This window comes from Bos grunniens, chromosome 7 (genome assembly GCF_055505025.1).
Source record: "Bos grunniens cultivar Pamir isolate PY7600 chromosome 7, Bosgru_T2T1.0, whole genome shotgun sequence".
Classification (NCBI taxonomy): domain Eukaryota; kingdom Metazoa; phylum Chordata; class Mammalia; order Artiodactyla; family Bovidae; genus Bos; species Bos grunniens.
The window spans coordinates 39,100,311-39,125,564 of record NC_141171.1 but is presented as its reverse complement, the minus strand read 5'-3'; the positions used below and the strand labels follow the sequence as shown (position 1 = coordinate 39,125,564).

The window sequence follows — 25,254 nt, the reverse complement described above, 5'->3', positions numbered from 1 at the left end:
GGGGCGGGGCCGCGCAAGCGCTCCTGGGATTTGTAGTCTGTACGCTAGTTTGCAGTCTCCGCAGGCGGGACGCAGAGACCCTCGGGCTCGCCTGGGAAAGTGGCGGGGGCCTGCGGGACACGAGGCCCTGGGCCCCGCGCCGGTCCTGGGCTGGGATGGGGCCGAGCGAGGGCAGCCGGATTGGCCCTGCCGCTGCTGCTGTGGCAGCTGCTGGCGCTGGCGGGCGGCGGGGCCGCGTTCTACCTCGAGGTCCGTGAGCTGGAGGAGAAGTGCTTCATTCAGGAGATCCCCGATGGCACCGTGGTCATAGGTGCGCGCGCGCCGCCAGTCCCGGCCTTGCCCTACCCATACCCAGAGCCCTCAGAGGGAATGGAAGATGGGGCCCGCGGGATCAGCTCAGGGCCCAGGGGGGGCACGGATGGGCACGGATGGGAAACAGGCGGACAGCTGTGTGGTCAAAGCACCCTCTCCATTGCCTGTGCAGGGGTTGGGGACACAGAGGAGGCAAGACTGATCCAGATCCGGGTAACAGCAGAAAAGCAGGGTTGGAGAAGGGAAGAGAGAGGCAGAGGGCTGTGGTCAGGTCCCACAATCAGACCCGATCTTCCTGTTCCTCCGCCCACCACCACCCCTGTGACCAAAAGTCCGTGGTGGGCTCTTGGTCACGACTGTGGATGAAGATGCATCCAGGCTGCCTCTCCATTAGGTAACTATAAGACCGAACTGTACGACCCTGCTATGGAAAAGTACCAGCCCTCCCCGCAGTGGATCAATTTGTTCGTGTTTGTGAAGGACCCTGAGAACAAGGTGAGGCAGGCCTTAACTCCCTGCAGCCCCGCCCCCTTCACCCGCCCCCCCTCCCCCGCCCTCCGCGGTCTCCAGCGTCAATGCCTCGTCCTCCCTAGCCCTCCGTTTCTTAGACGAGGGACCATCTCCTCACAGGCAGGAGGGCTCAAGGAAGGCCACACTCTTTGCAAACTGTAGAGTTACTGTGTATTGACAGTTCTGGGATCTGAGATTTTTGAACCCGGACCGATGCCTTTTCTCTCACATCCTCCTTCCTGGTCTGGCCAGTGAGGGTCAGAACCTGGGATACCCCCAGAGTTCCTCTCCTAGAAGCAGGTTTCTGGTCCGTTTCTCTGTGCTCACCAGAAGCTGTTTCTGCTAGAATCTGCTGGCCCGTCAGTATGGCCCTCGGGGCAGCTTCACCTTCACCTCCCAGTCTCCAGGAGAGCATGAGGTCTGCCTTCACCTCAAGTCCATCCGGTTCGCCCTCTTCTATGATGGCAAACTGGTGAGTATGGAGGGGAACGTCACCAGTCCTCAATGTCTCAGTCCCTGGGGTGACGAGGGTTCTGTAGGTGGTGCCTCTTGATGAGGGCTGGGCTTTCCATGAAGTAAGCCTACAGAGAACAGGTCCTGACGAATGAGAGGGAACCCAGGAGGGAATCACTTGGACTTAAAATCATCCCTAGGTCCCCTGCCATCTCTAGAATGAAGCCCAAGCTTCTAATGTGAGATTCAGAGCTGTCTGCCAGCTGAATGCTCCCAGGCTCTTCATTACTACCTCCCACTGACACAGATCTCCTAGAAGCTGGCTGTCTCAAACACTGAGTCACACCTTTGTTTCTCTGCACATTTTGTTCTGTCCCTTCTGTCTTTTGGACTTGGAACTCCATGCAAGCAGGGCCTTGATCTGGGATTTTGGCACCTGGAGCAGGGCTGTTCCCACATCACTGAGTGTGAAGAAATGAACTGCTCAGTTCAGTCAGGCCCAGCCTAGTGTGTGGAAGCTGGGTTTCCTGCAGGTGCTCCCTGACCTCCAAACCTTGGCTTCTCTGCTCCTCAGGCCATTCACTTGGACATGCAGTTGGGTGAACACACCAATGATCATACGGAACTTGCAGCCAATGACAAGCTGACCCTGCTGCATCTGCGCATACAGCGGCTGGTGGAGCAGGTGGAGAAGATCCAGAAGGAGCAGGAATACCAGAGGGTGAGGGGCTGGGCTGGGCCCAGTTGGGACAGCAGACGTGTAACCTCCCAGGGAGTGGCTCTTTCAGCTTTTCCCCTGGAGGTCAGTTCTGTTCTAGCAACATGCCTTACTCCTTCTCCCCTTCTCACAGCGTCGAGAGGAGCACTTCCGACAGACCAGTGAGAGCACCAATCAGAGGGTGCTGTGGTGGTCCATCCTGCAGACCCTTATCCTTGTGGCCACCGGCATCTGGCAGATGCAGCACCTCAAGAGCTTCTTTAAAGCCAAAAAGTTGGTGTAAATCAGCCTCAGAGACCAGAGGCCTGGCCTCCAGTCAATCCCCTGCTGCTAAATGATGGGAAGTGGTCTGGCCTGGTCTGTCTCCTGACTTCTCCCATCCTTTCCAACCCTGAGGGCTTTCCTTGTTAACTCGCAGCGGGAGAGAGGACCTCTTTCAACTGGTTTTCTCAGCTGGGATTTGGGAGAGAATGAGTTTCCAGCTGGAGACACGAGGGTGGGAGGACCTGCTGGCTGAGCAGGAGGGTGGTGAGTGTTATCCCCACTCCCATGTTAATTAGGATGAGTGAACTATCCCAAGATGGAGAAAATAGGAGTGAATATAAATTATAACTGTCCAATTTTCTGAGCTAAACATTTATTGCCTCCTATGCTACAATTCTTTCTATGTGGCCAATCAGATGTTTAACATGTGAGGCTTTGGTGGGAGATTGATCCCAAAGTGGATGAGGTGAAAAATGCTTTTATCCCAGAAGCATTAGCAACATGTGGAACCTTTTCTAGAAAAGTCCAACTTGGGCCCCTCTTTTGGGTAACCTGAATGCTGGTGGTAATTGTGTGCCCATTGCACCTTCTCTCTCTGGGCTCTAGTCAGGCTCACGTGCTACCTTATTCCAATTACTTGGACTGCTGAGTTCTTCGAGGAATCTGATATGCCCCTCTGTGGTCCTGCTTTTTTTCAGTTGACCTCTATCTCTCTGTGATTCCATTGGCTTATCTTTTCAGGAGATGCCTGAAGTTCCAAGTCACTTGTTTCCATTACATTCAGCATCTCCCGTAACTCAACCTTCACAAGTGCACACAGGTATGCATGAGTTCGTGCTAAGTCGCTTCAGTCATGTCCAACTCTTTGCAACCCTATGGACTGCAGCCTGCCAGGCTCTTCTGTCCATGGGGATTCTCCAGGCAAGAATACTGGAGTGTGTTGTCATGTCCTCCTCCAGGGGACATTTCTGACCCACGGACAGAACCCACGTCTCTTACGTCTATCTGCACTGGCAGGCAGGTTGTTTACCACTGGCACCACCTGGGAAGCCCTGGCACATAGGTATAGATGCCCCCCATTGCTTCTGCCTGATCTAGTCTACATTTTACCAAGTCCTATGCTGGTGGCCCTATTGGACTGTAGTCGTCTCTCATGTGAATTTGACATTTTCTGTTATAAGGAAATTCGCTGGTTGGCATTTCAATAAATTCACGTCCAAATTGTCAAGGCCAGGAGTATTAATAAGAGAGACTCCCCATGGAGAGGGGCGGCTGTGATAGCCCTGGCCCCTGACAGAGACTCACCCACCCCTGGGATAATCCTGAGGGTGACTACAAGCCTCAGGGGTGTTGCTCACTTGTGCGTCTGGCCACAGTTGGCCTCAGAAAATATGAATGAGGCTTAACTGAAGGCTGGGGGCAGGGACCACTGGAGAATAACCTCTAACCATAGAATGTGACCTTAGCCTCACTTCCCTCATCTGAAGTTGGTGGGGGTGGGGATGGGGAGGGGGCTCTACTCTCTGCTGCAGGGTAAGGAAAGTGACCTAGATGGGGACATTCTTGCCCATGGAGCCTGCAGTATAACACCAAATGAGTCAGGACATTGAACAAGATGTAACGGTGACGTATGCTTCTGAGGAAGAGGGCATTGGGCTAAGGGCAATATTTCAAGGATCCTGGTCTAATCTAGTTAGTCATAGAAGGGTGCTTTTCAGAACTCAGACTCAGGATAGACGTTAACTGGGGAAAGAATGTTCTGGCTAGAGAGAATAGCAAATACAGAAGCCTAAAACAAAAAAGAACATGGCTATTTGGGGAAACTGAAAGGAGGCCGCTATATCAAAATCCCAACTCCAGAGAAGCTGCCTGCAGCTTGCTTTCCAAATTATGATTTCATGTCTAGGACTTGCCTCTTCCTCATGATTAACCCTAGAATGACCACACACTTTTCAGAGGGACTCTGTCCTCTCCCCACATAGGTGAGACCTTATTCTGTCACTTCGGTAGAGAAACAAATCACAAAACAGCAACAGTGAGTGAGCACATGGAAGAGCTGCACACACAGTAGAAGGGGGTTTCTTCGTGTCAGCCTCCCCACCCATTTCCACATGAAAACGCCACAGTCACTCTCTGGAGGAAATGGCACATGTCCCTGATTTAGAGAAGAGAGCCAGCTAGGAAGGGATGGGTCATTCTGAAATGAGGCGAATTCAACTCAGTTCTTGGTGTCCTTTTTTTCTGTTTCGGCTTCTCTGTTCTGGCTACTTTTCTCCAGGTAGAGGAAAGATCCCATACAAAGAGGTAAGAGCTGGTCATTTGAATTTCTAGTTTCTTGTGGCTGCCTTAGCAAATTACCACCACCAACAAAAGTCTATTATCTCACAGTTCTAGAGGCCAGAAGTACAGAATCAAGGTGTCAGCAGGGCTACACTCCTTCCAAAGGCTCTTGAAGGGACTCCTTCATCCTTTTCCAGCTACAGGTAGCTCTAGGCATTCCTTAGCTTGTGTGTGCCTTCATCTCCTCCTCTTGTGTCTCCTGTTCTGTGTCTTGTAAGGACATTTGTCATTTGATTTATGACCTACCAAGGTAACCCAGGATGATCTCATTTCAAGGTCCTTGAATTAATTATATCAGCAAAGAATTTTTTTCCATATAAGCTCATATTCACAGGGTCCAGGGATTAGGACATAGGCACACTTTCTGTGGCGTCACCATTCAACCCACAACAGAGAGCAAGACATGCACATATGATAAGATTCTAGGTGATCTAACAAATGGGGTACTCAGAGCTCTCAGAATTCAGTATGGGGTGAGACCTGGGTAGATGGATGGATGAATAGGAAGAGGGATGCCAAGATCTTTATAAAGGAAACAGTACATAAGGAAAACATTGAAAGATAAATGGTTTGAATATGGGAAGAGTAGGGAAGAAATTTCAGTTTGGGGCAATGGAGCCTATAAAGATGCAAATGTATAAAGGATTTCAATATAATTTAACATATAATCCACTACCCATGAATATATAACACTGTAAGACAGAGACTTTGAAAAAGAAAGGAATCGGGAAGATAAGTGTAGCATGGTGAAAACAGGAAGAAAGTTAGATCAAACAACAGATGAAAGTGAATATACTTTTCTGTTCCGTCACCAAGTCTTGTCCAACTCTTTGCGACACAGTGGACTGCAGCACACCAGGCTACCCTAGCCCTCACCATCTTCTGGAGCTTGCTCAAATTCATGTCCATTGAGTCGGTGATGCCATCCAACCATCTCATCCTCTGTCACCCCCTTATCCTCCTGTCCTCAATCTTTCCCAGTGTCAGGGTCTTTTCCAACGAGTCGGCTGTTTGCATCAGGTGGCAAAAATATTGGAGCTTCAGCATCAGTTCTTCCAATGAGTATTCAGGGTTGATTTCCTTTAAGATTGACTGGTTTGATGTCCTTGCTATCCAAAGGACTCTCAAGAGTCTTCCCCAGCACCACAATTCGAAAACATCAATTCTTCGGTGCTCAGCCTTCTTTATGGTCCAGCTTTCGCATCCATACGTGACTACTGGAAAGACCATAGCTTGACTATATGGACCTTTGTTGGCAAAATGATGTCTTTGCTTTTTAATATACTGTCTAGGTTTGTTGTAGCTTTCCTGCCCAGAAGCAACTGTCTTCTAATTTCTTAATTGCAGTCACCATCCACAGTGATTTTAGAGCCCAAGAAGAGGAAATCTGTCAATGCTTCCACCTTTCCCCCTTCTATTTGCCTTGAAGTGATGGGACCGGATGCTATGAGCTTAGTTTTTTTAAGACTGAGTTTTAAGCCTGCTTTTTCACTTTCCTCTTTCACCTTCATCAAGAGGTTCTTTAGTTCTTCTTTGCTTTCTGCTATAAGGTGGTATCATCTGCATATCTGAGGTTGCTGATATTTCTCCTGGCAATCTTGATTCCAGCTTGTAACTCATCTAGCCTAGCATTTCACGTGATGTACTCTGCATATAAGTTAAATAAACAGGGTGACAATATACAGCCTTGTTGTACTCCTTTCTCAATTTTGAACCAGTCAGTTGTTCCATGTAAGGTTCTAATTGTTGCTTCTTGACCTGACAACAGGTTTCTCAGGATGCAGGTAAAAGTGGTCTGGTATTCCCATTTCTTTAAGAGTTTTCCACAATTTGTTATGATCCACACAGTCAAAGGCTTTAGCTAGTAAATGAAACAGAAGTAGATATTTTTCTGGAACTCCCTTGCTTTCTCTGATCCAGCAGATGTTGGCAATTTGATCTCTGAGGTTCCTCTGCCTTTTCTAAACCCAGCTTGAACATCTGGAAGCTCTCAGTTCACGTACTGCTGAAGCCTAGCTTGAAAGATTTTGAGCATAACCTTACTAGCATGGGAGATGAGTACAATTTTACAGTAGTTTGAACATTCTTTAATACTGCCTTTCTTGGGAATTGGGATGAAGATTGACCCTTTCCAGCCCTGTGGCCACTGCTGGATTTTCCAAATTTGCTGACATATTGAATGCAGTACTTTGATAGCTTCATCTTTTAGGATTTGAAAGAGCTCTGTGGAATTCCATCTCCTCCACTAGCTTTTTTGGCAGCAGTGCTTCGTAAGGCCCACTTGACTTCTCATTCCAGGATGTCTGACTCTGGGTGAGTGCCCACATCAGGATTATCTGGGTCATTAAGATCTTTTTCGTATAGTTCTTCTGAGTATTCTTGCCCTCTCTTCTTTATCTCTTCTGCTTCAATTATGTCTTTACCATTTCTGTCCTTTATTGTGCCCATCTTTGGATGAAATATTCCTTTGACATTTCCAGTTTTTTTGAAGAGATTGCTAGTCTTTCCCCTTCTGTTGTTTTCCTGTATTTTTTTGCATTGTTCATTGAAGAAGGCCTTCTCATCTTTCCTTGATATTCTCTGGAACTCTGCATTTAGTTGAGTGTACCTTTCTCTTTCTCCCTTGCTTTTCACTTCTCCTCTTTCCTCAGCTATTTCTAAAGCCTCCTCAGACAACCACTTTTGCATTTCTTTTCCTTTGGGATGATTTTGTTCACTGCCTCCTGTACAATAAATATTATGAACCTCTGTCATTGTCCTTCAGGCACTCTGTTTACTAGAGCTAATCCCTTGAATCTATTTGTCACCTCCACTGTATATTCATAGGGGATTTAATTTAAGTCATACCTGACTGGCCTAGTGGTTTTCCCCACTTTTGTTAGTTTAAGCCTGAATTCTGCTATAAGGAACTCATGGTCTGAGCCACAGTCAATTTCAGATCTTGCTTTCGCTGACTGTATACAACTTTTCCATCTTCAGCTACAAAGAATCTGATTTTAGAATTGTCCATTTGGTGATGTCTATGTGTAAAGTCATCTCTTATGTTGTTGAAAAAGGGTGTTATGCTATGACCAGTGCATTCTCTTGGCAGAATTCTGCTAACTTTTGCCCTGCTTCATTTTGTATTCCAAGGCCAAATTTGCCTATTACACCAGGTATCTCTTGACTTCCTATTTTTGCATTCCAATTCCATTGATGAATAGGATATCTTTTTTTTTGGTTAGTTCTAGGAGGTCTTGTAGGTCTTCATAGAATTGATCAACTTCAGCTTCTTCAGCTTTGGTGGTTGGGGCATAGACTTGGATTACTGTGATGTTGAATGGTTTGCCTTGGAAACAAACAGAAATCACTCTGTCATTTTTGATGTTGTACCCAAGAACTGCATTTCTGACTCTTCTGTTGATTATGAGGGCTACTCCATTTCTTCTACATGATTCTTGTCCACAGTAGTAGATATAATGGTCATCTGAATTAAATTCACCCATTCCCATCCATTTTAATTCACTGATTCCTAAGATGTCAATGTTTACTCTTGCCATTTCCTGCTTGACCACATCCAATTTACCTTGATTTGTGGACCTAACATTCCAGGTTCCTATGCAATACTGTTCTTTTCAGCATTGGGTTTTTCCTTCATCACCAGACACCCACAACTGAGCGTCATTTCCTTTTTGGCCCAGCTGCTTCGTTCTTTTTGGAACTATTAGTGGTTGTCTTCTGCTCTTCCCCATTACATATGGGACACCTTCCAACCTTGGGGGCTCATCTTTCAGTGTCATATCTTTTTGCCTTTTTCTGAAGTTCATGGGGTTTTCACGACAAATAGACAGGAGTGGTTTGCCATTCCCTTCTCCAGTGGATCACATTTTGTCAGAACACTCCACTATGACCTGTCTGTCTTGAGTGGCCCTGCACGGCATGGCTCATAGATTCATTGAGTTATGCAAGCCCCTTTGCCACAACAGGGCAGTGATCCATGAAGAGGGAATATACTTACTGCAAGTTAGACAACTAGAAGTAGGCTGTTATCAGAGGCTGCCGATGGGTGACCTGAAAATATATTGTTTATCTTTTTTTGGTTATTTTTTTTTCCAAATTATTTGACAACAGTAACAGTATCACAGTTTCTGTAATATAAATTTTGGGATATATTGGATAGGCATTCTGGTTGGATGAAGGAACTTGGAGCTGTTTTGTAACACTTGACATAAATGTGAGAAAATGACAGTTATACATATCCAGGAGGCGTGATAAAGATTATGAGGAAGGAGTGGGCCTCTCTCCCTGAAGAACACTGTCTTAGACAATCACTCATAGATATGAGGTTTTGTGGAAGTAGGTTTCCAGAAGAGAAATTCCAGCACATAGTTGGAGCAGAAAAATATACATTTGAACACACTGGAGAAGCTAAGAGGAACAGTTTGACTGTACCTGCATCACTTGTCCTCCAAACTGACACACCTCATTGCTAAGGAATTATTTTCTTGGCCAGTGATTTCTCCTGCAGGGTAAAGTAAGAGTGTGTGAATGAGCACCTAACTTCCCCAGCACTGTGGGATTGTGCCAAAGAAGCCATTTCTCTCTTGTTCCATCCAGAGTATTGAGTTGTGAGCTCCATGACTAGGGGTGGAAAGAGGCTGGGAGAGAGCAGATAGGATTCTCAGAGGACATTAAAGGGACATGGATCCTACTGAATGTCATGAACTCCATTTAGAAGTCTACCCACAAGCTGCTGAGGACACACTCAAGGGGCTTACAGGTACTGCCAATGCTCCATGTGCCTCATCTACACACCTCCACCCTGTCTTACCTCCCTGCATGCACTCCTGATGGTGATGAGAATAGGCTCAGGCAGAAAACGGTGGGCATGTGTAGAAAGCTGGCCTAAATCTGCTGGTCAGGGAAAGATCACAAACTTGAGCTTTAGCTCTACCCTTCAAAAAGCAAAAGGGAGTCTGTCAGCCTCTGGTCTGGTGCCCTGCAGGATGGAGAGAAGCTTAAGATTTCTGCACAAGAGGGAACAAGGAATGTTCCCTATGGACTAGGCATATCCATAGTAGGTCTGAGGAAACCTCAGAATTCCCAACAGGGCTGACAGAAGGTATTTCTCTCCCCAAGTCAATGCATAAAGACTGGAGGAAGTGACTGCTACTTCAAAGGTGAAGACAGCATCATTAAACTTCAAGGAATATGAAAATTCAAGGACAAAGCATACCACCAAAGGATTCCAATAATCTGGTAACTGATACCAAAGGCACGAAGACCTACAATTTACCTGATAAAGAATTCAAAATAATTGTTTTAAGGAAGCTCAATGAGCTGCAAGAAAACATAGAAAGATAACTGAACAAATCAGGAAAATGATGCACAAACAAAATGAGAACTTTAACAAAGAGAAATCATACAAAAGAACCAAACCTAAATTCAATACAAAGAATACAAATGAGTGAAATGAAAAGTGCAGTAGAGAATATCAACATCAGAATGGATCCGGAAGACAGGATCTGGAATTAGAAGACAAGACCTTTGAAATTATCCAGTCAAAGGAAACAAAGAAAAAATAACATAAAAGAGTGAAGAAAACATGTGTCATCCATGGGATAATATAGAAAGAAACAACCTGCAAATTATTGAAATCTCAGTATGAGAAGGTGGGGGCAGAGCAGAAAACTTACCTAAAAAAAATAATGGCTAAGAACTCCCTAAATCTGGAGAGAGATTTGGCTATCCAGGTTCATGAAGCTCATAGGTTGCCAAACAATTTAATGAGATCTTCTCCAGGACATATTACAGTAAAATTGTCAACAGTCAACTTTTTTTTTTAGACAAAAAATATTAAAAGGTGTAAAAAAAAAAGCTTGTAACTTATAAAGGAATCCTCATAAGACTATCAGAGGATTTCTCAGTAGAAACCAAGCAGGTCAGGAGAGAGAGAGGTGATATTCTCTAAGGGCTGGAAGGATGAAACTGCCAAATGAGAATACTCAATATGGCAAAGTTGTCCTTCAGAGATGAAGAAGAGGGAAAGACTTTCCCAGACAAAGCTGAGGGAGTTTATCACCACTAGACCTGTCTTGCAAGAAATGCTGAGATGAGTTCTTCAAGTAAAATGAAAGGAGACTAATTAGCAACATGAAAATGTACAACATACTGATAAAGACAAGTATATAGTCATGGGATCTCCCTGGTGGTCAGAGGTTAAGACTGCACTTCCAGTGCAGGGGGTGTGGTTCTGATCTCTGGTCAGGGAACTAAACTCCCACATGGTGCACAGTACAGCCAAATTTTTTTTTTTTAAGTACATAGTCAAACTCAGAATACTCTAATAGTATAATATGGTGATATAGTCACCACTTTACAGGTTAAAGGACAAAAAATTAAAATAACTGTAGCTATAATAACTTATTAATGAATATGCAGTATTAAAACATTTAAATTATGACATCAAAAACATAAAAGGAGGGGAGAAAAATAAATAGAGTAGAATTTTTATATATGATTTAAGTTATTATCAGCATAAACGACTGAGAGACTTCACTTTCACTTTTCACTTTCATGCATTGGAGAAGGAAATGGCAACCCACTCCAGTGTTCTTGCCTGGAGAATCCCAGGGACGGAGGAGCCTGGTCGGCTGCCATCTGTGGGGTCGCACAGAGTCAGACACGACTGAAGCGACTTAGCAGCAGCAGCAGCAGCAGCATAAAATAGACTGTAACATCTATAAGATGTTTTATGTAATGCTAATGGTAACCACAAAGCAAAATCTATAGTAGATATATGAAAGGTAAGTGTAAGGAAATCAAAGCATATCAGTACAAAATTTAATTCACAAAGAAAGCCAGCAAGAGAGGAATAAGGGAACAACAAAACATTTAGAAAACAATAAGATGACATTAGGGTTAAATTCTCCAATCAAAAGGCATAGAGCAGCTAATGGATAAAAAGAACAAGACTCAAATACATGCTGCCTATAGGAGATTCATATCAGCTTTAAGGACATACATAGGTTCAAAGGCAAGCAATGGAAAAAGATACTCTTTGCAAGTGGAAATGAAAAGAGAGAAGTAGATATATAATACAAAATATACTTTAAAACAAAAACTGTAACAAAAGATGAAGAATGTCATTACATAATGGTAAAGGTGTCAATTCATCAAGAACATATAACAACAATAAGTGTATATGCATCCATCACTGAAGCACCCAAATATATTAAGCAACCACTGATAGATCTGAAGGGAGAGATAGACAACAATACAATAAAAGTAGGGGACTTCAATATCCTACTTTCAATGATGGATAGATCATCTAGACAGAAAATCAACAAGGAAATATTGGACTTGAACTACACTCTAGACCATATGAACCTAAGAGACATATACAGAACATTCTACCCAACAGAAGAGAATACATGTTCTTCTCAAGTGCACATGCAACCTTCTCCAAGATAGATCAGGATAGGCCACAGAACAAGTCTTAGTGATATAAAAAAAAAAAAGAAAAGAAATAATACCAAGTATCTTTTTCCTTGGAGCTTACAATGAAATGAAACTACAAATCAATAATAGGAGGAAAGCTGGAAAATTAACAGATATGTAAAAATGAAACAACACACTCCTGAACAACCAATGAATTAAAGAAGAAAACAAAAGGGAAATTGTAAAAAAAATCTTGAAATAAACTAAAATGGAAAAACAGTATACTGAAACTTACAGAATCAACAAAAACATTTCTAGGAGGGAGGTCTATAGTGACAAACACCTATATGTAAAAAAAAGAAAAATCTCAAATAAACCACCTAGCTTTACACCTCAAGGATCTAGAAAAAGAAAAAACTAAGCCCAAAGTTAGCAGAAGTTAGAAAATAACAGAGATCAGAGATGAAATAGAGACCAGAACAATAAAAAGATCAAGCTGTTTGTTTTTAAAAGATGAACAAAATTAACAAAGCTTTAGCTGAACTAAGAAGAGAAGATAAAAATAAATGAAATCAGTAATATAATGAAAGAAGAGACATTACAGCTGATACCACAGAAATACAGAGGATGGAGGCTACTATGAACAATTATATGTTAAAAACTGGACAATCTAGAAGAAATGGTTAAACACCTAGAAACATATAGCCTACCAAGATAGAATCTTATGAAAGTAGAAAATCTGAACAGAATGATACCACAAATAAGGAGAGTGAATCAGAATCAAAATTCTCCTAACAAAGTAAAGCTCAGGACGAGATGTTTCCCTGGCAAATTCTACCAAACATTTAGGGAAGAGTTGATATCAGTCCTTCCATATTCTTCTAATAAATTGAAAAGGAAGAGGAGAGAACACTTCCAAATTCATTTTATGAGGCCAGCATTACCCTCATACCAAAGTCAGATAAGGACACTACAAGAAAACTATAAACCAATATCTTTCATGAATATAGATGAAAAATTCCCCCCCCAAAAAACTTAAAAATTGAATTCAACAGCTCATTAAAAGGATCATGCATCAAGTTCAAGTGGGGGATGCAAGGATGGTTCATCATATGCAAATCAATAAATATGATACACCACATTAAGGATGAAAGGTAAAAATCATATGATTACCTCAATAGATGCAGAAAAATTTTACAAAATATAACATTCTTTCATGATTAAAAACTCTCAATTTAAAAAAAACTCAATAAATTAGGTATAGAAGAAACATATCTCAACATAATAAAGTCTCTATAGGAGGAGCCCAGGGCCAACATCACACTCAGTGGTCACAGGCTGAAAGCTTTTCCTCTATGATCAGGAATAAGACAAGGGTGCCCCACTTACCTGGAAAAGGAAATGACAACCTACTCCAGTATTCTTGCTTGGGGAATCCCATGAGCAGAGGAGCCTGGCAGGCTACAGTCCATAGGGTCACAAAGAGTAGGACATGACTGAAGCAACTCAGCACACACACTCTCACTACTCTTGTTCAACATAGTACCGGAAGTCTTAGCCAGAGCAATTAGGCAAGAAAAAGAAAAGGCATCCACGCTGAAAAGGAAGGAGTAAAATCATCTTTGTTTGCAAATGACATCATCATGCATGCATGCATGCTCATTGCTCAGTCAAGTCCAACTCTTTGAACCCCACGGACTGTAGCCTGTCAGGCTCCTCTGTCCATGGGATTCTCTAGGCAAGAATACTGGAGTGGGTTGCCATGCCCTTCTCCAGGAGATCTTCCTGACCCAGGGATCGAAACCAGGTCTCCTGCATTGCAGGCAAATTCTTTACCATCTGAGCCATGAGGGGAGCCCTGATACAATCATATATATACATACACACACACATATATATATATATGTGTGTGTGTATGTATATATATGTATGTGTGTGTGTATATATATGTATATATAAATGCTAAAGATTTCTCACACATGCACACAAACTGTTAGAACTAATTGATGATTTAGTACAATTTCAGGATACAAAGTTCACATACAGAAATCAGTTGTCTTTCTATACACTAACAGTGAAATATCTAAAAAGAAATAAAGAAAACAATCCCATTCACAATAAAATAAAATATTTAGGAGTAAATTTATCCAAGAAGGTAAAATATCTGTACACCAAAAACTATAAGACTGATGAAAGAAATTGAAGAAGACACAAATAAATGGAAAACTTCCCCAAGTTCATGGATCAGAAAAATTAATTTTGTTAAAATTTTCATACTACCCAAAGGCATTTATAGATTCAATACAACATCTATCAAAATTCCAAAGACATCACAGAAATGGGGGAAAAAATCCTAAAATTTGTATGGAACTACAAAAGACTGAATAATCAAAGCAATTCTTAGAAAGAAGGACAAAGCTAGACGTATCACACATCCTGGTTTGAAACTATAGCTACAAAGCTATAGTAATCAAAACAGTATGGTACTCTCATCGACCAGTGGAACGTAACTCAGAAACACACCGTCACATATATATTCATCTAATATTTGACAGGAGAGCCAGGAATACTCAATGGGAAAAAAGCTGTCTTTTCAATAAATAATGACAGAAAAACTGGACAGTCACCAGCAGAAGAATGAAATTGCAACACTGCTTTATACCATTCAGAAAAAGTAACTTGAAATGGATTAAAGATTTAAACATAAGACCTGAAACTTAACACTCCTAGAAGGAAAAACTTCTTGACATTGGTCTTAACATTTTTTTTTTAAATATCACATCAAAAGCACATACAATAGAAACAAAATGAGTAAGTAGGAGTACATAAAACTAAAAATCTCCTGCACAGCAAGAGAACCAATCAACAAAATGAAAAAGCAATTCATGGAATGGGAGAAATTATTTGTAAGTCATGCATCTGATAAGGAATTAATATAAAAATATAATAAATTCAAACAACTCAATAAAAATTGGATTTAAAAATAGGCAGAGGACCTGAAAAGACATTTTTTGAAGCCAACAGATACATGAAAAGATGCTCAACTTCACTAATTATCATGGAAATGAAAATCAAAACCATGAGATATTACCTCACACCCGTTAGAATGACTACAATTAAAAAGATAAAAGATAACAAGTGTTGCCGAGGATGTGGAGAAAAGGGATCCTTATGCGCTGTTGGTGGGAATGTAAACTGGTACAGTCACTATTTGAAACAGTATCGAGGTTCCTCAAAAAATTAAAAATAGAACTACCATATGATCCAGCAATTCCACCTTTGGATATATATTTAAAGGGAATAGAATTACCATCTTGTAAAGATATCCACACACACACCCTCCATGTACACTACAGCATTATTCACAATATCAAACACATGGAAACAATCTTAAGTGTCAGTCTCCAGATGAATGGATAAAGAAGGTGATATGGACTGACACTGGTGGCTCAGTCAGTAAAGAGTCTGCCTGCAATGTTGGAGACCAGGGTTCAATCCCTGGGTTGGAAAGATCCCCTGCAGGAGGAAATGGCAACCCACTCCAGAATTCTTGCCTGGAGAATTCCATGGACACAGGAGCCTGTCCATGGGGTTGCAAAGAGTCGGACATGCCTGAGCAACTAACACTAGATGGATTGACACACAAATACTGTTTAGTCATAAAAAATAAAGGAATTCTGTCATTTGCAACAACATGGATGAACTTGAGGTATTATGCTAAGTGAATTAAGTCATAAAGAGAAAGACAAATACTATATGACCTTACTAAAATGTAGAATCGAAAAACACTGAACTTATTGAAACAGGGATTAACCAGAGATTGTGAAATGAGGAGATTTGACATGTTGGTCAAATGATACAAATTTGCAATTAGAAGAAGAATAAGTTCTGGGGATCTAATGTATAGCATGGTGACAATAATTTACAATACTATATTGTATACTTGAAATTTGCTAAGAGAATAGACCCTTAAATGTTCTTACTATACACAAACAAGCACACACAAAAAAATGATAGGTATATGAGGTGATGAATGTGTTAATTAACTGTAATATGGTTACCATTTCATAACATATATATATATAAAATCATCACACTTGCATTTTAAACTTATACAATATTACACAATGTTATCTGTCAACATATCTCTCAATAAGTGGGGTTGGCAGTGGTTTCACCTTTTATACATCAAAGGATACCATCAAGACAGCCTGGCGTCTAGTCTGGATAGAACTTATAAAGAATTCTTACAACTCCACAACAAAGAACAAACAATCCAATAAAAATTAAAATGGGCAAAAGATTTCAGTAGAAATTTCTCCAAAGATTATACAGTAGCCAATAAGCATATGAAACGATGTCCAATATTATTAGCATTCAGTTCAGTTCAGTTCAGTTTAGTCGCTCAGTCGTGTCCGACTCTTTGCGACCCCATGAATCGCAGCACGCCAGGCCTCCCTGTCTATCACCAACTCCTGGAGTTCACTCAAACTCATGTCCATCGAGTCGGTGATGCCATCCAGCCTTCTCATCCTCTGTCGTCCCCTTCTCCTCCTGCCCCCAATCCCTCCCAGCATCAGAGTCTTTTCCAATGAGTCAACTCTTCGCATGAGGTGGCCAAAGTATTGGCATTTCAGCTTTAGCATCAGTCCTTCCAAAGAATACCCAGGGCTGATCTCCTAGAATGGACTAGTTGGATCTCCTTGCAGTCCAAGGGACTCTCAAGAGTCTTCACCAACACCACAGTTCAAAAGCATCAATTCTTCGGCACTCAGCTTTCTTCACAGTCCAACTCTCACATCCTACATGACCACTGGAAAAACCATAGCCTTGACTAGATGGACCTTTGTTGGCAATGTCTCTGCTTTTGAATATGCTATCCAGGTTGGTCATAACATTCCTTCCAAGGAGTAAGCGTCTTTTAATTTCATGGCTGCAGTCACCATCTGCAGTGATTTTGGAGCCCCAAAAAATAAAGTCTGACACTGTTTCCACTGTTTCCCCATCTATTTCCCGTGAAGTGATGGGACCAGATGCATTAGGGACATGCAAATCATAACCACATGAGATACCACTTCACGCTCATCAGAGTGGCTATAATTTTTTAAATGGTAAAGCAACAAATGTTGATGAAGGTGTGGAGAAACTGGAACCCTCACACATTGCTGGTGAAAATGTAAACAGAACAGAGGCTGTGGAAAACATCTTAAAAAGGTAACATAGAGTTACCATATGGCCAAAAATTCTACTTCTAGACAATTTAAAAGACATGTTCACACAAGATCTTGTATCTCAATGTTCATAGCAGCATTATTCCTAATAGCCAAAAAAAAAAAAAAAGGAAACAACCCAAATATCCATCACCTGATTAATGGATAAACAAAATGTGAAATATCTGTACCATGTGCTATTAGTCAGTAGTGAATGAATAATAATGAAGAACTGACACATGCTAACACACGGATGAAATTTGAAAACATTAAGCCAAGGGAAAGAAGCCAGACACAAAAGACCACATATTGTATGATTCCGTTTATCTGAAATGTCCAGAATAGCAAATCCATAGAAACAGGAAGTAGATTAATGGTTTCCGGGGGCTGAGGCTGAGGAGTCATGAGGACTGACAGTTTAATGGGTGGGGTTGCTTTTAGGTAATAAAATGTTGTAGAGTTAGATAGTGATGATGGTTGCACAATTTTGTGAATATACTAAAAAGCTTTGAATTACATACTTTTAAAAGTTTAAAATGGTTACTTTTATGTTATATGAATTTTATCTCAATCTTTAAAAACCTACACATTTTTATGATACTGGAATACACAATGACTTGAGTAATAATGGTAATAGAACTGGGAAACAAAGGGCATCACCTCTTTACTGAGCATTGGTAATCATCAGGAAAGAAATTAACCTTTCCTGAATAAATTGCATTCCAGGGCAACCAAATAGCTTTCATTGATAAAGGAAAGTTCTTCCCTATAGAAATGTTGCAGGTAATAAATGTGGAAGAAAGGATGTTAGAAAAAGAATTAGAAAAGTAACCTCCTTGCCACCCCTACTGCAGTAACTGAGTAAGGGAATAATCGATGGATGAAGCATTTGGTTGAGAGATTGATGGGTAACTTCACAATGGAGGGATCAGACTGAACTCATTGATTCCCTATGCCTCCAGGTTCCAATATGCTGACCAGACTTCTGATGAGGTTATCTTGCTATAAAGAGTCAAACCTGGCTCTAATTAGGCTTCTAGAGGGCATTTCCATTTGTAGGTATTCAAGAAATCAAAGTAAAAGTTAAATCACACTCTAAGGAAGAAAATAGGTCTCTCAGGAGCAGAGTTTGACCCTAGGATTCTCTTTTTGAGAGCAAGTGCTCTCAAAAGAAACCTGCAGGGAAGTGAGGGAGGCAGAGAAGAACAGGGGAAGAAGCTAAGAAAATGAGTGCTTTCAACAAAAGAAACCAGAATTGAAAGAGACTCATGTACCTCAGTGTTCATTGCAGCACTGTTTACAATAGCTGGGACATGGAAGCAACCTAGATGTCCATCGGCAGACTAATGGATAAGGAAGTTGAGGTACATACACACAACGGAATATTACTCAGCTAAGAAAAGGGACACATTTGAGTCAATTCTAATGAGGTGAATGAAACTGGAGTCTATTATACGGAGTGAAGTAAGTCAGAAAAAGAAACACCAATACAATATATTAATGTATATATATGGGATTTAGAAAGATGTTAATGATGATCCTATATGCAAGGCAGCAAAAGAGACACAGATATAAAGAACAGATTTGGTCTATGCGGGAGAAGGCGAGGGTGGGATGATTTGAGGGAATAGCACTGAAACATGTATATTACTATATGTAAAATAGATGACCAGTGCAAGTTCGATGTATGAAGCGGGGCACTGAAAGCTGGTGCTCTGGGACAACCCAGAGGGATGGGGTGGAGAGGGAGGTGGGAGGGGCTTCAGGATGGAGGCACACTTGTGTACCCATGGCTGGTTCACGTCAATGTATGGCAAAAACCACCACAATGTTGTAATTATCCTCCAGTTAAAATAAATTAACTTTTAGAAAAAGCAGAAGTGCTTTCACCTGAAGCCAAGGCTCTGCCTAGTCCCCTGGAAAGCTCTAGAACATGAGCACCACTACAGTACTGTCCCACCTCAGGTCCGAAAGTTAGGTTTCAGTTGGTGCTGTTGTTTTGTCACTAAGTCCTTTCCAGCTCTTTTGCAAACCCATGGACTGTAGCCCGCCAGGCTCCTCTGTCCGTGGGACTTCCCATGCTAAAACACTGGAGTGGGTTGCTGTTTCCTTCTCCAAGGGATCTTCCTGATTGAGGAATAGAACCCATGTCTCCTGCACTGGCAGGTGGGTTCTGTACCACTGAGCTATCTAGGAAGCCCAGGCTTCGGTACCCCTGTCGGTCGTTGTCTGTGAGCCATGAGGAGAGTGAGCTCAGGTTGACCAATTTCCAGAAGCAGTTCCCTTGAGTAGAAGGCCGCTGTGAGCCCTTAGCATCCCACATTCACTGTAGCCCTGTAGCCAAAAGTTGGGTGTGCCAGTAAAGAGAATCTGGGCAGGGCAGCAAAACCATCAACTATACAGACAACCAGATTGAGAGCCATGGACAGTGTCATGGCTGTACAGGACACTCAGTGTCAGCAACAGTGGTCACTGACCCAGGATAAAAGGGAGAGCACTGTCCATCAAAACAGACTTAAGAGATATCGCAACCAAATGTTGGGCTTTACATACCAAACAATAGCAAAAATACACCAAAGAGATTCAACTATGAACTAATATTAGTTGATACCAAAGAACCATTGTTAATTTTGTTAAGTATGATAATGGCACTATGGTATGAAAGGAACGGTCATATTTTTGACATACCAAGGTATTTAGAGGTAAAATGACAAAAATGTCTGAGATTCGCCTTAAAATACTTCAGCAAAAAAAAAAGTGACAGAGTAAATACAGCACAATCTTAGTAATTATTCAATCTAGAGAATGGGTACATGTGAGTCTGAAGGAAGAAACAAAACAGGTTCTGTCTTGAAAGCAGGACTCTGTCTTAGGCCAGACTGTGGACTTTGAACTATATGCCCAGTATCTATGGAAGCGACACACCAACTGGAAAACCAGGCCCCCGGAAGGAAGAGCCCCAGGGCTCTCCATTGCTAAAAGAATACCCTAATTATCTGTGTAACTGAGTAGAATCATACGTTCTATTATGCTCACAAGCCTATTGATAATTGTCCACTGTTAACTACCTAGGCTTAAGGCATATGCTGCTGCTGCTGCTAAGTCGCACCAGTCGTGTCCGACTCTGTGCGACCCCATAGACGGTAGCCCACCAGGCTCCTCTGTTCCTCAGATTCTCCAAGCAAAAATACTGGAGTGGGTTGCCATTTCCTTCTCCAGAGCATGAAAGTGAAAAGTGAAAGTGAAGTTGCTCAATCGTGTCCGACTCTACCTACCAGACTCCTCCGTCCATGGGATTTCCCAGACAAGAGTACTGGAGTGGGTTGCCATTGCCTTCCCTATAAGGCATATGAATCATGGGTTAACTTGATTGTCAGGGAATTTGGGAAGGTGGGTTTGTGCATGTACACTTAGGGTATATAAGGTTTCCACAAAAACTGGTCGGGGTCCTTGGCTAAGAGGAAACTCTACCCTGGGGCCGCCGGTGTAATAAACTGCACTCCATTATCTGCATTGTCCTTCTGAGTGAGTTTGTTTCCCAGAACGCGCGGCTACAGCAAGTCCACTGTTATATTTCTTTACTTGTGTATGTTTTCAGGGATAAATGAATCAGACCTGATTAAACACAACTCTTCAACCACCACCCACTCTTTTCCAGTTCCAGGAAAATTCCCAGATATTCTCCTTCCTCTGTCTGTGACTTTGAGACTGGAAGAACTGACAGCAGGCAGTCATGAACCCCTGCATAGAGAGAATCCCAACCCAGGCTCCCAACGCTCCTTCTCCAGCTCTTCCCAGGCCCTTGCTTGGCCTCCTTCCTCGTTGGGCCCCAAAGAGCCTCTCAACAAAGGACAGGCAAGACACCTCACTATCTCAAGAGCCTCATCCCTGCCCACCTGAGGCTTCCTCCGTGCAGCAGGTACCTGCCTTGAGTCAATAATCAGATCCTTTGCTGAAGGCTGCAGAGCAAGGCTCAGGGTTCAGCACCAAGGCACCCTTAACTAATCTCACCTAAGCCTCCCAGACCCGCCTAAGCGCTGAGGGAGGCAAGAACACCCTGCCCAGCTCAGAGGGTACCTGCCCTCTACCTGCCACAGGCCATGCAGGCCTCCAGTCTCCATCCCTAAACAGAAAGGAAAAGTAGAACTGGAAGCAGGCCTGGAGGACTTGTCCTGGAAGTTGAGGGTTATGGAGGGAGGAAGGAGAAGCAAGGAAGTGGGACGGGCAGATGGAGAAAGGCTTCTAGCCTGGAGAAAAGGCACGATGAACTGCAGGAGAGAAGAGCAGAACCTGTGCTTCTTTTTCTATGTCCCTACCCTCCAGTCTTTTGTTTATTCTTAAAACAGACTAGCGCTGAACAAGAAGCTGCCCCTAACTTTGACAATGGGGTACAGATGACTAAGACTGTCTCTTAGGTGAAGAGCTTCTGGGGGCTTGGAGAGACAGTCGCATAAACAGAACTATATCCAGGAGTCAGTGCCATATTTGGGGGTGACTGGTGTGCTCTGGGCACTCAGAGGAGGCACGGAAGTAACCCTTCACTATAGAGTGGGCCTGGAAATTTCCCAGGCATAGAGCAGAAGCTAAAAGCCACAGCCCTAGAACTTCCAAAGTGATGGTGAGTGGTGATAAGCCCAAACAGGATTGCAACAGGGCAGCATGGCAGAGTTGCACGGTGGGACAGCAGCACTGGGACACTCTGATGTAAGCTCCGCACCAAGAGGCTCAGGCTAAGGGAGAATGAGGGGCAAGAGGGGAGGGGAGCCAGAATACAGTGAAGCTGGGGGCAGGAGGAGGCTGTGAAAAGGCTGCCGTGAGGACAGTAGTAGCTGTTCCACAGGTGCAGGTAGGTGAACACCAGAGTGGTGACACAGACCAGATGGCCTGGAGAACTGGCTCTGCTGAACTGGAAAGCACAAGGCTGAGAGCCCTGGGCATTGTGACTTCAGGTATTATTGTTGCACAGAAGCCAATTCTGACTGTGTTGGAACTGTTTCTTTGACTTGCTTTTCGTTGCTTTTGTTATTATAATCATACAGAATGGTTTGCCTCAGAGAATTCTGCCCCTCCGCCTGACTCTTCGGAGAAGGCAATGGCACCCCACTCCAGTACTCTTGCCATGGATGGAGGAGCCTGGTAGGCTGCAGTCCATGGGGTCACTAAGAATCGGACACGACTGAGTGTCTTCACTTTCACTTTTCACTTTTATGCATTGGAGAAGGAAGTGGCAACCCACTCCAGTGTTCTTACCTGAAGGATCCCAGAGATGGGGGCGGCTCATGGGCTGCCATCTATGGGGTCGCACAGAGTCGGACATGACTGAAGCAACTTAGCGGCAGCAGCAGCAGCAGCTGGACTCTTAACTAAAGTGCCTTTGTTCAGAATCCTGTCCACCTGTGGCAGGAAGGAAGAAATGAACACAGCCCCTGCCTGAGGCTTGCCATTCTAGATGTTTACAAGATTAATGGCCTTTTTACTTGGCTTCCTCACCTCCCGGCCATCTCTGATCTATAAAGAACCTGGCATCCAGCCCCCATAAGATGGTTATTTTGGAGCTTCCCTGGTGGCTCAGATGGTAAAGAATTTGCCAGCAATGTGGGAGACCTGGGTTCAGTTCCTGGGTTGGGAAGATCTTGTGGAGAACAGAACGGTTACCCACTCCAGTATTCTCACCTGGAGAATTCCATGGGCAGAGGAACCTGGCAGGCTACAGTCCATGGGGTCGCAAAGAGTCAGAGATGACTGAATGACTTTCACCTCACTTTAGCCTGCCATCGTCTTGGTCAGCCAGCTCCCCGAATTGTCTCTTTCTTGCCCCAACCCCTTGTGTCTTGGATTCATTGGTCTGTTGTGCAGTGAACAGATGACCTTGGACTCGTAACATTACCAGCCTCTAAACAGTGGAAACAGTGTCAGACTTTATTTTTCTGGGCTCCAAAATCACTGCAGATGGTGACTGCAGCCATGAAATTAAAAGACGCTTACTCCTTGGAAGGAAATTTATGGCCAACCTAGATAGCATATTCAAAAGCAGAGATATTACTTTGCCAACAAAGGTCCATCTAGTCAAGGCTATGGTTTTTCCTGTGGTCATGTATGGATGTGAGAGTTGGACTGTGAAGAAAGCTGAGTGCCGAAGAATTGATGCTTTTGAACTGTGGTGTTGGAGAAGACTCTTGAGAGTCCCTTGGACTGCAAGGAAATCCAACCAGTCCATTCTAAAGGAGATCAGTCCTGGTGTTCATTGGAAGGACTGATGCCGAAGCTGAAACTCCAATACTTTGGCCACCTCATGCAAAGAGTTGACTCATTGGAAAAGACCCTGATGCTGGGAGGGATTAGGGGCAGGAGGAGAAGGGGACGACAGAGGATGAGATGGTTGGATGGCATCACCGACTCAATGGACATGAGTTTGTGAACTCCGGGAGTTGGTGATGGCTATGGAGGCCTAGTGTGCTGCAATTCATGGGGTTGCAAAGAGTCGGACACGACTGAGCGACTGAACTGAACTGAACTGAGCAGCCTCTCAAAGAACTTTGGGCCCCCGAAGGTCATAGTGCTCCAGAGAGAGGGGCCAGGCCACAGGCAATTAGACACAGACCTGCAGGGGCCAACAACAGCAGCACCAGGTGGGAGATGAGTGTCCCAGTGACTAAGGGCCCAGTCCTGATGAAGAGCTCCATTCCTCCCACAACAGTATCACCCCACTTATAATTGAGAAGGAGATGAGGCAGAGAGAATAGCCCAATGTTGATTTCAGATAGGAGCAAACACTGTGACAAGTGTTTTACACCCATTGCTCCTTTATGTAAAGTAGTATTTCTGCCTTTCTGTAAGGTAACTGTTTGCTACCAAGTTATGGAGATGGCTGACTTTTCTCCAAATGCAGAACGATGTTTGGCATAGTTTGGCTTGAAATATGAGCTATAGAATACAGTTGAAATTTGGTTTTAGAGGCATCAAGACATTTATTTTTACTGTCATAAGAGTGGGTGTGTGGGGGATACCTCTGTAAAGATTTTGAGCTGAATACAGAAATTTATATGTATTCGAGTTTGCCTGCATTTTATAGTAAGGAAGGGTGTGCTGCTGCTAAGTCACTTCAGTAGTGTCCGACTCTGTGGGACCCCATAGACAGCAGCCCACCAGGCTCCCCCGTCCCTGGGATTCTCCAGGCAAGAACACTGGAGTGGGTTGCCATTTCCTTCTCCAATGCAGGAAAGTGAAAAGTGAAAGTGAAGTCACTCAGTTGTGTCCGACTCTAGCGACCCCATGGACTGCAGCCCACCAGGCTCCTTGGGATTTTCCAGGCAAGAATACTGGAATGGGGTGCCATTGCCTTCTCCAAGGGTGTGCTAATCTTCATTACTTTCTCCCAAGCATTTACTTTGGCTCATTCTTTTATTGAAATTACATATAAGAAATTATTCATCGACTTCCTATCTGCCTCTTTCTCCCAAACCCATCAAAAGCAGCAAAGAAAATGAGAAACAGCAGTTTTCTGTCTTTGATTAAATGAGGAAAACCTCGAACTCCAAACTCTAAAAAAACTGAGAAAAATTGCTGAGGGCAGAGAACAGTGGGCCATCCAGGGAGACCTTTATAGCAGGGCCAGTGTGGGACTGACCCATGCAGCGGAGCGGCCTACCTGGGGTGGGGGTTGGGACAAAAGAAGAACATTGGATACAGTAAAGTAGAAGGAGAAGGTGCTCAGAGAGAGAGCAGGTTACATGAAGGACCTGGCAAATGGCTGCCTCAGCGACATGGGGAGCAGGAAGGGCTCAAGGGGAGACAGTGGCCTGGCAGCTGCCATTCTTGGTCAGCTCAGAAGACGAAAGGTCAGCAGCCTCAGTCACATGCACTTGTCTTATGAGACGTCCCATGAAATAATGCAAATACCCCAGGCCCTCCCCAACACCATCCTGATGAAAACAGCTCATCTAAGAAGTCAACCACAAAATGAACAGGCGAAGAGTCTATACTGCAGGGGAAAAAAGAAAGAAAGTGGAAAAATAAAGAAACAAGTGA

General features: G+C 43.3%; 1 protein-coding gene across 1 annotated transcript; it reads left to right on the top strand.

Annotated features, from left to right (window-relative positions):
* On the top strand, nt 1-3,485 carry LOC147369100 (transmembrane emp24 domain-containing protein 9-like). The gene is made up of 5 exons (XM_086410982.1): nt 1-310; nt 707-807; nt 1,169-1,294; nt 1,850-1,996; nt 2,127-3,485. The coding sequence occupies exons 2-5, from the start codon at nt 739-741 to the stop codon at nt 2,274-2,276; spliced, it is 492 nt and encodes a 163-aa protein (XP_086267108.1). The 5' UTR covers nt 1-310; nt 707-738; the 3' UTR covers nt 2,277-3,485.
* The last annotated feature ends 21,769 nt before the right edge of the window (nt 3,486-25,254 follow it).

Bases quoted from the DNA above. Each gene is read 5' to 3' on its own strand.
- LOC147369100 (XM_086410982.1), top strand. From the start codon at position 739: ATGGAAAAGTACCAGCCCTCCCCGCAGTGGATCAATTTGTTCGTGTTT. The intron at 808-1,168 runs GTGAGGCAGGCC...TGTTTCTGCTAG, and splicing joins TGAAGGACCCTGAGAACAAG to AATCTGCTGGCCCGTCAGTA. The intron at 1,997-2,126 runs GTGAGGGGCTGG...CCCTTCTCACAG, and splicing joins AGGAGCAGGAATACCAGAGG to CGTCGAGAGGAGCACTTCCG.